Source organism: Amblyraja radiata, chromosome 6, assembly GCF_010909765.2.
Source record: "Amblyraja radiata isolate CabotCenter1 chromosome 6, sAmbRad1.1.pri, whole genome shotgun sequence".
NCBI lineage: Eukaryota > Metazoa > Chordata > Chondrichthyes > Rajiformes > Rajidae > Amblyraja > Amblyraja radiata.
This window is the reverse complement of record NC_045961.1, coordinates 8,741,857-8,755,908: the sequence shown is the minus strand read 5'-3', so window position 1 is coordinate 8,755,908 and position 14,052 is coordinate 8,741,857. Positions and strand designations below refer to the sequence as shown.

The 14,052-nt window shown below is 44.8% G+C and overlaps 1 protein-coding gene across 2 annotated transcripts in view; it reads right to left on the bottom strand.

The window, feature by feature from the left end:
• LOC116974046 (X-ray radiation resistance-associated protein 1-like) overlaps nucleotides 1–14,052 on the bottom strand; it is a 52,926-nt gene that overhangs the window by 10,367 nt on the left and 28,507 nt on the right. For both annotated transcript variants that reach the window (XM_033022156.1, XM_033022157.1), the window contains one exon: nucleotides 6,510–6,663. In XM_033022156.1, the coding sequence (XP_032878047.1) occupies nucleotides 6,510–6,663 (154 nt within the window). The remainder of the gene's footprint in view (nucleotides 1–6,509; nucleotides 6,664–14,052) is intronic.

The following is a 14,052-nucleotide window of genomic DNA, read 5'->3' as shown; positions in this document are numbered from 1 at the left end:
GCCAGCACTGCCAATCAATATGATCATGGCTGATCATCCCCAATCAGTACCCCGTTCCTGCCTTCTCCCCATATCCCTTGATTCCGTTAGCCCGAAGAGCTAAATCAAACTCTCTCTTTAAAACATCCAGTGAATTGGCCCACACCGCCTTCTGTGGCAGAGAATTCCATAGACTCACAACTCTCTATGAGAAAAAGTGTTTCCTCATCTCCGTTCTAAATGGCCGACCCCTTATTCTTAAACTGTGTGGCCCCTGGTTCTGGACTCCCCCAACATCGGGAACATGTTTCCTGCATCTAGCGTGTCCAATTCTTTAAGAATTTTACATGTTTCTATAAGATATCCTCTCATCCTTCTAAACTCCAGTGATCACATTGAGAACGTACAAACTCCACACAGACAGCGCCTGAGGTCAGGATCGAACCCGGTCCGTGGCGCTGTGAGGCAGCGGTTCTACCCGCTGCACGCACCGTGATGATGTAAAAATCACATCAGGTTGTTTCAGACCTGAAGCGTCATAAACGCAAGATATTAACTCCACTTGTGTCTCCACAGAAGCTGCCTGACCTGCTGGGCATCTCAGCGTGGGATGGTAATTGTCAAGTTTAGTGTCATCTACACACGTGAGGAACAGGTACAATGAGAACCTTGCTTGCAGCAACATCTCACACGCACGGGTTCAGACAACGCATGAATAATTATTTCTAAACTACACACAAATTACACACACAACTTTTAAAAGAAAGAAGACCCTGTGAAAATCAATATATTATAAGCAATCGACAATAGGTGCAGGACTAGGCCATTCGGCCCTTTGAGCCAGCACCGCCATTCAATGTGATCATGGCTGATCATCCACAATCAGTACCTCGTTCCTGCCTTCTCCCCATATCCCCTGACTCCACTATTTTTAAGAGCCCTATCTTGCTCTCTCTTGAAAGTATCCAGAGAACCGGCCTCCACCGCCCTCTGAAACAGAGAATTCCACAGACTCACAACTCTGTGAAAAAAAGTGTTTCCTCATCTCCATTCTAAATGGCTTACCCTTTATTCTTAATCTGTGTGGCCCCTGGTTCTGGACTCCCCCAACATCGGGAACATTTTTCCTGCCTCTAGCGTGTCAATAGACAATAGACAATAGGTGCAGGAGTAGGCCATTTGGCCCTTCAAGCCAGCACCGCCATTCAATGTGATCATGGCTGATCATCCCCAATCAGTACCCCGTTCCTGCCTTCTCCCCATATCCACTGACTCCGCTATTTTTAAGAGCTGTATCTAGTTCTCTCTTGAAAGCATCCAGACAACCTGCCTCCACCGCCCTCTGAGGCAGAGAATTCCACAGACTCACCACTCTTCGTGAGAAAAAGTGTTTCCTCGTCTCCGTTCTAAATGGCTTCCTCCTTATTCTTAAACTGTGGCCCCTGGTTCTGGACTCCCCCAACATCGGGAACATGTTTCCTGCCTCTAGCGTGTCCAAGCCCTTAACATTCTTATATGTTTCAATGAGACACCCTCTCATCCTTCCTTGTAAACCTACGCTGCACTCCCTCAATAGCAAGAATGTCCTTCCTCAAATTCGGGGACCAAAACTGCACAAAATCCCTAACCCTAAATAATCTTATATGTTTCAATAAGATCTCCTCTCATCCTTCTAAACTCCAGAATATACAAGCCCAGCCGCTCCATTCTCTCAGCATATGACAGTCCCGCTATCCCGGGTATTAACCTGGTGAACCTGCGCTGCACTCCCTCAATAGCAAGAATGTCCTTCCTCAAATTAGTGGACCAAAACTGCACACAGTACTTATTGCACGAGGTCCCTAGTGTTCTGATGCTGAGGTTGAATGAATGAAAGAATGCTTTATTGTCACATGTGACAAGGCACAGTGCAATTCTTTGCTTGCGTACCCAAGGTATGCCAATAGTCGCCCACAAAGGGTGTTTACAAAGTACCCCTGCACCAGGTCCCCTTCTGTTCTTCGCCTCCACCCCTTCCTCACGGCACTTCCCCCATGCCGAATCCCCCATAGCAGTGTTAGAAACATAGAAACATAGAAAATAGGTGCAGGAGGAGGCCATTTGGCCCTTCGAGCCTGCACCGCCATTCATTGTGATCATGGCTGATCGTCCCCAATCAATAACCCATGCCTGCCTTCTCCCCATATCCCTTGATTCCACTAGCCCCTAGAGCTCTATCTAACTCTTGTGGGGGTCGGTTCAAGAACCTGGTGGTTGCAGGTAAGTATCTGTTCCTGAACCTGCTGGTGCGGGACTTCTGTACCTCCTGGCCGACGGTAGCAGTGAGAAGCGTGCTGGAGAAACTCAGCGGATCAGGCAGCATCGAACACTAGCAGCCGGTCCGTCATGGCCTGCTGGGTCTCTAACTGGTTGCCAACCGTTATAACTCCCCCTCCCAGTCCCACACTGACCTCTCTGTCCAGGACCTCCTCCTCCATTGCCACAGTGAGGCCCAGCGCAAATTGGAGGAGTAATTGGGTAATTTACACCCCAGCGGTATAAACGTGAGTGTGTACAAAGGAACTACAGATGCTGTTTTAACCCGAAGATAGACACAAAAAGCTGGAGTAACTCAGCGGGACAGGCAGCATCTCTGGAGAGAAGGAATGGGTGATGTTTCGGGTCGAGCCCCTTCTTCAGACTGGTGTTTATTTTCTCATTTGCACTACCTGATGTACTCATGTATGGAACGATTTGCCAGGATAGCACACATAATCAAAATTCCAACCAATTCCTGTTGATAGTGAACAAGTAACATAAGGCCATAAGGGATAGGAGCTGAATTAGGCCATTCGGCCCATGGATCACTGGGACCTCTTTTGGGGAAGGTGTGACCTGTATAAAAAGGACGGGTTGCACTTGAACCCGAGGGGGGCCAATATCTTGGTGGGGAGATTTGCAAAGGTTACTGGGGAGACTTTAAACTAGAACGGTTGGGGGGAGGGACTCAAATAGAGAAAGCTAGTAGACAGTGTGTGAGGCAGAGAAGGGAAGTACTCAGACCCAACATGTAGGGGAGAAAGAAGAAAAAGATAATAAACAGAGAATCAGAGGTGTGTTTCTTAAATGTGTATATTTTAATGCTAGGAGCATTGTAAGAAAGGTGGATGAACTTAGAGCCTGGATTGACACCTGGAAGTATGATGTTGTGGCGATCAGTGAAACATGGTTGGAGGATGGCTGTGATTGGAAACTAAACATTCCAGGATTTCGTTGCTTCAGGTGTGATAGAATTGGAGGGGCAAGAGGTGGAGGCGTTGCATTGCTTGTCAGGGAAGATATTACAGCAGTGCTTTGGCAGGATAGATTAGAGGGCTCGTCTAGGGAGGCTATTTGGGTGAAACTGAGAAATGGGAAAGGTGTAGCAACACTTATAGGGGTGTATTATAGACCACCTAAAGGGGAGCGAGAATTGGAAGAGCAAATATGTGAGGAGATTGCAGATATTAGTAGTGAGCACAAGGTAGTGATTGTGGGAGATTTCAACTTTCCACACATAGACTGGGAAACACATTCTGTAAATGGGCTGGATGGTTTGGAGTTTGTAAAATGTGTGCAGGATAGTTTTTTGCAGCAATACATAGAGGTACCTACTAGAGAAGTGGCAGTGCTGGACCTCCTGTTAGGAAATGAGACGGGACAGGTGGCGGAGGTATGCGTTGGGGAACACTTCGGGTCCAGTGATCACAATACCATTAGTTTCAATATCATTATGGAGAAGGTCAGAACTGGACCAAGGGTTGAGATTTTTGATTGGAGAAAGGCTAACTTTGAGGAGATGCGAGATGATTTAAAAGGAGTGAATTGGGACATTTTGTTTTATGGGAAGGATGTAGAAGAGAAATGGAGGGCATTTAAAGGTGAAATTTTAAGAGTACAGAATCTTTATGTCCCTGTTCGGTTGAAAGGAAAGAGTAATAATTGGAAAAAGCCATGGTTTTCAAGGGAAATTTGACACTTGTTTCGGAAAAAGGGAGAGATCTGATTCCTGGGATGTCAGGACTTTCATATGAAGAAAGACTGGATAGACTCGGCTTGTACTCGCTAGAATTTAGAAGATTGAGTGGGATCTTATAGAAACTTACAAAATTCTTAAGGGGTTGGACAGGCTAGATGCAGGAAGATTGTTCCCGATGTTGGGGAAGTCCAGAACAAGGGGTCACAGTTTAAGGATAAAGGGGAAATCTTTTAGGACTGAGATGAGAAAAACATTTTTTACACAGAGAATGATGAATATCTGGAATTCTCTGCCACAGAAGGTAGTTGAGGCCAGTTCATTGACTATATTTAAGACGGAGTTAGATGTGGCCCTTGTGGCTAAAGGGATCAGGGGGTACGGAGAGAAAGCAGGTACAGGATACTGAGTTGGATGATCAGCCACGATCATATTGCAGGCTCGAAGGGCCGAATGGCCTACTCCTGCACCTATTTTCTATGTTTCTATCTACAATAATTATAAGCAGCATGGAGTAAATGAGGTGCTTGAGGAGTATAAAGAATGTAAAAAGAATCTTAAGAAAGAAATTAGAAAAGCTAAAAGAAGATATGAGGTTGCTTTGGTGAAAGTAAATCCAAAGGGTTTCTACAGCTATATTAATAGCAAAAGGATAACAAGGGATAAAATTGGTCCATTAGAGAGTCAGAGTGGACAGCTATCTGCAGAGCCAAAAGAGATGGGGGAGATATTGAACAATTTCTTTTCTTCGGTATTCACCAAGGAGAAGGATATTGAATTATGTGAGGTAAGGGAAACAAGTAGAGTAGCTATGGAAACTATGAGGATCAAAGAAGAGGAAGTACTGACACTTTTGAAAGATATAAAAGTAGATAAGTCTCCAAGTCCTGACAGGATATTCCCTAGGACATTGAGGGAAGTTAGTGTAGAAATAGCAGGGGCTATGACAGAAATATTTCAAATGTCATTAGAAACGGGAATTGTGCCGGAGGATTGGCGTACTGCGCATGTTGTTCCATTGTTTAAAAAGGGTTCTAAGAGTAAACCTAGCAATTATAGACCTGTTAGTTTGACTTCAGTGGTGGGCAAATTAATGGAAAGGATACTTAAGAGATAATATATATAATCATCTGGATAAACAGGGTCTGATTAGGAACAGTCAACATGGATTTGTGCCTGGAAGGTCATGTTTGACTAATCTTGATTTTTTTGAAGAGGTTACTAGGGAAATTGATGAGGGTAAAGCAGTGGATGTTGTCTATGTGGACTTCAGTAAGGCCTTTGACAAGGTTCCACATGGAAGGTTGGTTAAGAAGGTTCAATTGTTGGGTATTATAGTGGAGTAGCAAGATGGATTCAACAGTGGCTGAATGGGAGATACCAGAGAGTAACGGTGGATAACTGTTTGTCAGGTTGGAGGCCGGTGACTAGTGGGGTGCCTCAGGGATCTGTGTTGGGTCCACTGTTGTTTGTCATATATATCAATGATCTGAATGATGGTGTGGTAAATTGGATTAGTAAGTATGCAGATGATACTGAGATAGGTGGTGTGGATAATGAAGTAGATTTTCAAAGTCTAGAGAGAGATTTAGGCCATTTGGAAGAGTGGGCAGAAAGATGGCAGATGGAGTTTAATGACGATAAGTGTGAGGTGCTACATCTTGGCAGGACAAATCAAAATAGGACGTACATGGTAAATGGTAGCGAATTGAGGAATGCAGGTGAACAGAGGGATCTAGGAATAACTGTGCATAGTTCCCTGAAGGTGGAATCTCATGTAGATAGGGTGGTAAAGAAAGCTTTTGGTGTGCTGGCCTTTATAAATCAGAGCATTTAGTATAGAATTTGGGATGTAATGTTAAAATTGTACAAGGCATTGGTGAGACCAATTCTGGAGTATGGTGTACAATTTTGGTCGCCAAATTATAGAAAAGATGTCAACAAAATAGAGAGAGTACAGAGGAGATTTACTAGAATGTTGCCTGGGTTTCAGTGAAAGGTTGAACAAAATAGGTCTTTATTCTTTGGAGCGCAGAAGGTTAAGGGGGGACTTGATAGAGGTCTTTAAAATGATGAGAGGGATAGACAGAGTTGACGTGGATAAGCTTTTCCCACTGAGAGTAGGGAAGATTCAAACAAGAGGACATGACTTGAGAACTAAGGGACAAAGGTTTAGGGGCAACATGAGGGGGAACTTCTTTATTCAGAGAGTGGTAGCTGTGTGGAATGAGCTTCCAGAGGAAGTGGTGGAGGCAGGTTCGTTTTTATCATTTAAAAATAAATTGGATAGGTATATGGACGGGAAAGGAATGGAGGGTTATGGTCTGAGTGCAGGTAGATGGGACTAGGTGAGAGTAAGTGTTCGGCATGGACTAGAAGGGCCGAGATGGCCTGTTTCCGTGCTGTAATTGTTATATGGTTATATGGTTATAAGTCTACTCCTCCATTCAATCATGGCTGATCTATCTCTCCCACCTAACCCCATTCTCCTGCCTTCACCCCGTAACCCCTGACACCTGGTGAAAGAGCCTCTTACCAACTGGATCCACAAAGTAGGGGTCAGTTGTCGCATCCAAGAGTTCCTCATAGCCTCTGTACTTCTCGGGGACATCTGTTGCCACCGAGGCAACCTCGGTTTGCGTCTCCTCCAAGACCGCCATGTCTTCTGTGGTCATTGCTGCATCTTCAACCTTTGGGAAGAGATGGGAAGATCGGATAGTGAAATATTACACGATGGTGCGTAGGTGTGACAGTCGGCATGGTCGGTACAGGCTGGGACCATGGGCTTTGTACAGGGTGCGGACATGGTGCAGGGTAGATAACAATGGTACCATGGTATAGACAGAATTAAAAGTGTATATATATGTGTGTGTGTGTATATATATATATACATATATATATGTGTGTGTGTGTATATATATATGTATATATGTGTGTGTGTGTATATATATATATATGTATGTATATATATGTGTGTGTATATATATATATGTATGTATGTGTATATATATATATGTGTGTATATATATATATATATATATATACACATACATATATACATATATATACACATACATACATATATATATATATATATATATATATATACACACACACATATATATACATACATATATATATATATACACACACACACCATATATACATATATATACACACACACACATATATATATATATATATATATATATATATACATATATATACATATATATACACACACACACCTATATATATATATATATATATATATATATACATATACATACTGAACCTTTTTCCTCCCGTTATGTGCTATGTTTACTTATTCTGTTGTGCTGCAGCAAGTAGGAATTTCATTGTCCTATCTGGGATATGACAATAAAACTTCTCTTGACTTTTAAGTAAGTAAGTAAGTACATTTTATTTATATAGCACGTTTAAATCAACGTGTTGAAACCAAAGTGCTTTACATAGAAGAATTAATTAAGTTTCCGTACATCGAAAGAAAAAGAAAAAAAAGAAAAATGACACAACACATTATAGAATTTAACATGAACGCGGTCTCCCCCCCCCCATAAAGTTCAGTCCTCTTCCTCTGTGATCACCCGAGGTCGGGGAATATTTGTGGCCTCCGCAGCCAGTCTGATGTTTTCAGGCCCTCTTGCCGGGAAGATGGAACTCCGGCGTCGGGTGAACACTCCTCAGCGGCTTGGAATGTCTGGAGCAGCCGCTCCTTCCCCGGAGACCACGGCTTTAAGGGCCTAGAGCAGTTAGTATTCTGAGGTCCGAACACACAGCACTTACAGTCCTGAGTCCACAGTCTCGGACAATGGACAATAGACAATAGGTGCAGGAGTAGGCCATTCGGCCTTTCGAGCCAGCACCGCCATTCAATGTGATCATGGCTGATCATCCCCAATCAGTACCCCGTTCCTGCCTTCTCCCCATATCCCCTGACTCTGCTATCTTTAAGAGCCCTATCTTGCTCTCTCTTGAAAGTATCCAGAGAATCAGCCTCCACCGCCCTCTGAGGCAAAGAATTCCACAGACTCACAACTCTCTTTGAGAAAAAGTGTTTCCTCGTCTCCGTTCTAAATGGCTTACTCCTTATTCTTAAACTGTGGCTGCTGGTTCTGCACTCCCCCAACATCGGGAACATGTTTCCTGCCTCTAGCGTGTCCAAGCCCTTACCAATCTTACATGTTTCAATGAGATAACCTCTCATCCTTCTAAACTCCAGAGTGTACAAGCCCAGCCGCTCCATTCTCTCAGCATATGACGGTTCCGTTTTCCCGGGAATTAACCTTGTAAACCTACGTTGCACTCCCTCAATAGGACTAGAGTTGACAGCCTCAGAATTAAAGGACGCTCCTTTCGGAAGATGAGGAGGAATTTCTTTAGTCAGAGGGTGGTGAATCTGTGGAATTCATTGTCACAGACGGCTGTGGAGGCCAAGTCAGTGGATATTTTTAAGGCAAGATAGATTCTTGATTAGTACGGGTGTCAGAGGTTATAGGGAGAAGGCAGGAGAACGGGGTTAGGAGGGAGAGATAGATGAGCCATGATTGAATGGTGGAGTACACTTGAGGAGCCAAATGGCCTAATTCTGCTCCTATCATTTATGAATATGACACCATTGCCAAATTCAGGAGAAGCCGGCGTTGAAACTATTGGTGACTGCAGCAGTGCACGGCGTGTGGAATCAGCAGTACCAAAGACGTATTGTGTCCAAACTCTGACCCTGTCTGTGTGTGGAATAGAAACATAGACAGTAGGTGCAGGAGTAGGCCATTCGGCCCTTCGAGCCAGCACCGCCATTCAACGTGATCATGGTTGATCATCCACAATCAGTACCCTGTTCCTGCCTTCTCCCCATATCCTTGATACCATTAGCCCTAAGAGCTATATCTAACTCTTGGGGGGGGGGGGGGGGGGAATGTGAGAATGGGGGAGACTTTAAAAAAGGCAGTGATGTGGGGTTAGTGTGAATGGGTGTTAGTGGTCGTCATGTTGCTATGCTGCATAGATTGATAGTTTAGTTTTTGTCATTTGTACCGAGGTACAGTGAAAATATTTTTTTAATTGCGTGCTAACCAGTCAGCGGAAAGACTATACATGATTACAATCAAGCCATCGAGAACTTACCAGTTTGAAGTTTGATCTGTATTTTATGAGGAGTTACGATGAGGGATTACGTGAAGAACCCCGCCACGGCGCATGCGTGTCATTCTTCAAAGCAGCGGTGTGAAATCACAGATAACTGTAATGACTAAACATAGTAAGATTAGAGAAGAGATACCAGTTAAGTATATGATCAGGGTGGGAGCGGAGGGCACGTAATCCCTCATCGTAACTCCTCATAAAATACAGATCAAACTTCAAACTGGTAAGTTCTCGTTTAATCTTACTATTTTACTTCGGAGTCACGTGAGTGACTACGTGAAGATTTTAAAGCTCTGTGATTTCATGCCGTGGAAACGAGTCCATGCATCACGTCTGCCTTGACTGTAGGAGGAATTGTGTTAACATAATTTGGACATGAATTCGACATTGAAATCATAAAATTTAAACCGATTAATTTAAACCGATAAAAAGGGGTTATAAATTTGTGTTAACAAATTTATAACCCCTTTTTATCGGTTTAAATTAATTTACAGAACTTAAAATTGTTTCTGCAAACGTTCCAGGTTTCATTACTGGTTTATTATAAAATAATTGGAATGTTTTCCCGAGACCATCCTGCTGCCTTGAGGATTTGGTCCATTGGTACATCCAACTGTATCGCTGCCGATGTGGCTGCAGCCCTGGTGGAAAGAGATTCTAAAATATTAGTATCCACCCCAGCCTGTGTTAGCACCTGTTTCAGCCATCTTGAGAAGGTCTGGACCGTCACTCTTGGTGTGGTTGCTAGTGGCTGACCAAAATGTGCCTTTTCATTGCCTCTTAGGATTTTCGTTTTCTCCATGAATAACGACAGATGTCTTACTATACACAGACGGTCATCTGTTGGGTATGACCTAATTGTATATTGAGGCCTGCTGATCCCTTTCTGTTCTGCTTACTAACTCATAAATATGAAACGTAATATTTTCTGTTGAGGAAGTCATGTTGTCCAGTCTAGTTTTTGCAGTGACTGTATCCTCTGTGCCGTGACCAATACCATTAGCATGACTGTTTTAATGTCAGTCTGTGTAGGGACAGAACTGTTGCTGGAGACCAATTCCTGAGCATCTTCAGGATAATTCTTACATCCCATAATTGGGAGTATCTGGTTCTTGGGGGATAGTATTAAAATTCCCCTCATAAGTTTTGTACCAGTCGGTGAGTCCCAACAGTGTAATGCTCTGTCCCCTGCCATAGGTAAGTCGATAGGGCACTTCTGGCGCAGTTGATGGCACTGTAACTGAGCCCCTCATCATAGAGGAGGCCTGCCAGATATTCCAGAACAGACGGGATGTTCATGTCTCTGTAGGTGATGTTGTTTTTATGGCAGAGCATCGCCCACTCCCTGATATTGACTGTAGCAATAAATCTGGTCTATGAGGGATGGTGATACATGGTTCTAATACCATGTTTGATACCACTGGGAACCATGGTTGTGTAGGCCAATCGGGTACTACCAATACCAGATGCAGAGTCTTGTTGTATTTCCTTAATACCCGACTGATGAGGCAGGAAAAGGTGGGAATGCGTAAATAAACAATTCCCCCCCCCCCCCCCCCCCCAAATGCAGCGAAAATGCATCTGTCGCCGCTGCCCCAGGGTCTGGTTCCCATGAAACATAATTTGATAACTTGTGGTTAAGTCTAGATGCGAATAAATCGATATCTGGTGTTCCATATTTTGCTGTGATATCAGCAAATACTATTTTATTCAACATCCATTTGGTGTTTTCATTAAGTTTGCGTGACCTGGTGTCTGCCACTGAATTTAGTCTTCCTGGTAGGTAAGTGGCTGATATCCAAATATCTCTCTGGATACACCATTGCCAAATTGTATAGCCAGATTGTCACATGATGTCGATTTGTTTCCACCCTGTGGTTAATGTATGCTACCACGGTGGTATTGTCTATCTGTGTCTAACATGCTGGTGATATGACCCAGTACAATATGACTTTAGGCCATGTAATGCCCCATCATTTCCAGGTAGTTTATGCCCAGTGTGAGTAATAATGTTGCCTCCTGGGCAGTCCATCTACCTCCACAGCTGGTGATGGTATTGGTGGCTCCCCACCCAAGTGCACTGGCATCAGTTTGTAGTACCATGGAAGGGTTACTGCCAATGATTGGATTGGAACAAAGCCAGATGTTATCTATCCACCATTTTAGTTCCATTTTAGCTTGATTGGTAGTTTCATAGATCTGTCAAAGTGATCTGCATAATTTAGAGTGCTTGTATTTTGCTCTCTGTAAGTTTTGGTAATGTAGAGGTCCAAATTGTGTGGCTGGAAAGGCAGCCATCATTATGCCAATTACTTTGCTACCAATCTGATGGATGGTTTGCTGATGTCAGTGAGGTTATTGCAAGCCTCTATTAAATCTCTAGCCTTTCCCTTAGGCAGAATCACCGACATGTGAACTGAGTCAATGGTGAAACCCCAGATAGTCCATAGTAGTGGAAGGCGTTAGTTTAGATTTAACTGGATGGAAATTGAATCCCAGTTTTCCAAATAACTTTTTTGTGGCTGTTACAGTTTGTTTGGCCAATTCCAAAGTTTTGCCCACAATGAGTATGTCATCTAAATATGCCATGACCATGTGAGTACGTTTCCGTAGAAACGCTAGGGCTGTTTTCAAAATTTTTGTGAACAGCCTGGGGCTGATGATAACCCATTTGGCAGTGCTTTATACTGTCAAAGTTGTCCCATCCAGTTGAATTTTAAGTAACATCTGTGGTCACCTCGTATAGGCACTGAATAGTAAGCATCTTTTAAATCGATGCTGGCCATTGAAGTAACCTTTGGAAATTAATTGTTAAGGAGTAACAAAGGTATCTATTTTGTCAGATCTATGATGATGCGACAACCATCATCTTTTTTGTTTTTGATAAATATATTGGACATGAATTCTAATGGTTCGTGTTGAGTTTTCTCAATTACACCTTTTATGTAAAGCCGCTTCAGTTCAGCTTGCGCTTTTGATTTTCCTTTATCAGAAGGCACGAACATTCGGTTCAGTATATGTTGAACTGGAGGGCTGTACTTGTGTATAAACTCTATTGTATATCCCTGGATACTGCTTAAGATGTAAGTATCGGTTGTTATCATGCTCCATGCATTCAGAAAGAGTGTAATCTCCACCCAACCTCCGTGATCCCTGTATATTGTAGGGAACCAGACCCACCTACCTCCATAGTTACCAGTGGTAGGTTTACTTTTTGTAGGTTCTTTGCTGCTGTTGTCGCACTGGGGTCTGGATTTTCGGTTTGGTTGGCGTTGGAGGTCCCCGCATCTTCCAAGAAGGCCGGCCTGGGCCATGGCCTAAAAAGACTCATGTTTTGGGTACCGGACCTTCGAGCTTTCACCAGTTCTGCTGGTGGGTGCGTGGGGGTGCTGTCTTTGGCCGTAGTGGGTTCCAGTATGTTCTCTTGTTCTTGCACCCCCTGCACACTTGTCTTTCCTTCTGCGGACCCCTCTTCCAGGTCAGCCAGAACTGACCCGCAGTGCTCCCCTCTGATGAGGTAGAAGCACTGTGCAGCCCTTCAAGAGGTACTGCTGTGGGTTTATCATAGGGCCCACAGTGACCCGACTCCATCTCCCGGAGTCTGTCACGTTGGAGCAAAGCTCCATACACCGCTCCATCCGGCTCCAGCGCTCTCGGGCGCTGGCCGCCCGCGGTTGTTCAAAGTCGGACTCCTCGGAGTCCACGACCTTGTTTGTTTTGTGTCTAGCCTTTCCGCCCGGCCGCGTGGATCTGGCCGGTGCGGAGGTGACATCGGGCACAGCTGATCCCACTATCGGTGATCCGAGTGCCGCTGGCTGCTGCTGGCTGCCCGCTGCTCCACGGTCCTCCCTGTCCAGCTTTGTTCTTGCTGCCCTTCCGTGGAGTGGATATGGCCGGTGTGGAGGCGACATCGGGCACAGCTGATCCCATCTAGCCCACCAGCTTTGTCGCAGCCCGTTGGTTTCTCCACCTGTAATCAGCATGGTAAAACACAAAAAGACCGCAGCTCTTACCTGCAGGTCCAGGTTGAAATTGTCGCTACGGGTGAACGTCGTTCCACCCCGTCTGCTGCCGTTATTGACTTGTCCAAAAGTCAACGGCCCTCATTAAATAGTCTCCCGCCCGGCCGTGGTGTTCTGGCCGGCTCGGGACCAAAAGTCGGCACAGCTGATCCCTTACGGGGCTTGTGCCTTCAGCTGCTGCTGGCTCCCGCAACTTCGCGGTCCTCCCCAGCCAGCTTCACTCGCAGCACTTGTGGACACTATTTTGTCCAGCTTCCCCCCCCTGTGAAAAACCCAGCGCGGGGAACATTAATTTTTGCTTCCCTCTCCCGCCCGGCCGGGCCCGGTGCGGGAGCGAGTCTGGAACGAAAGTCGGGCACAGCTGTTCCCATTACGGGAGATTAGCGTGCCTTTGGCTGCTGCTGCCGGCTGCCCGCAACTCCGCGGTTCTCCCCCGCCAGCTTTCCCGCAGCCTTCGTGGATCCGGTCCATGTCTCCACCTAAAAGGTAAGTGGAAGGAACGCAGAGTCTCCTTACCTGCTGTTCCTGGCTTTCAAATTTTGCCGCTAGGGGAACGTCGTTCCCTCTGCTGTGACTCGTTGCAATGCGTGTAGCGATATGGCACGCATGCGTCCTGGCGGGGTTCTTCACGTAGTCACTCACGTGACTCCGAAGTAAAATGAATAGATTGGTTAGAGTAAGAATTGCTGCTGTTGAAATCTCTTACAAATTTGTCTGTCTTTTTAAAGCAGAGATAGACAAATTCTTAATTAGAATGGGTGTCAAGGGCTAATGGGGAGAAGGCTGGAAAATGGGACCAGCCACGATCGAATAGTGGAGTAGACTCGATGGGCCGAATGGCCTAATTCTACTCCTATAACTTGTGAAATAAAGATTTAAAAGAGTGGATAG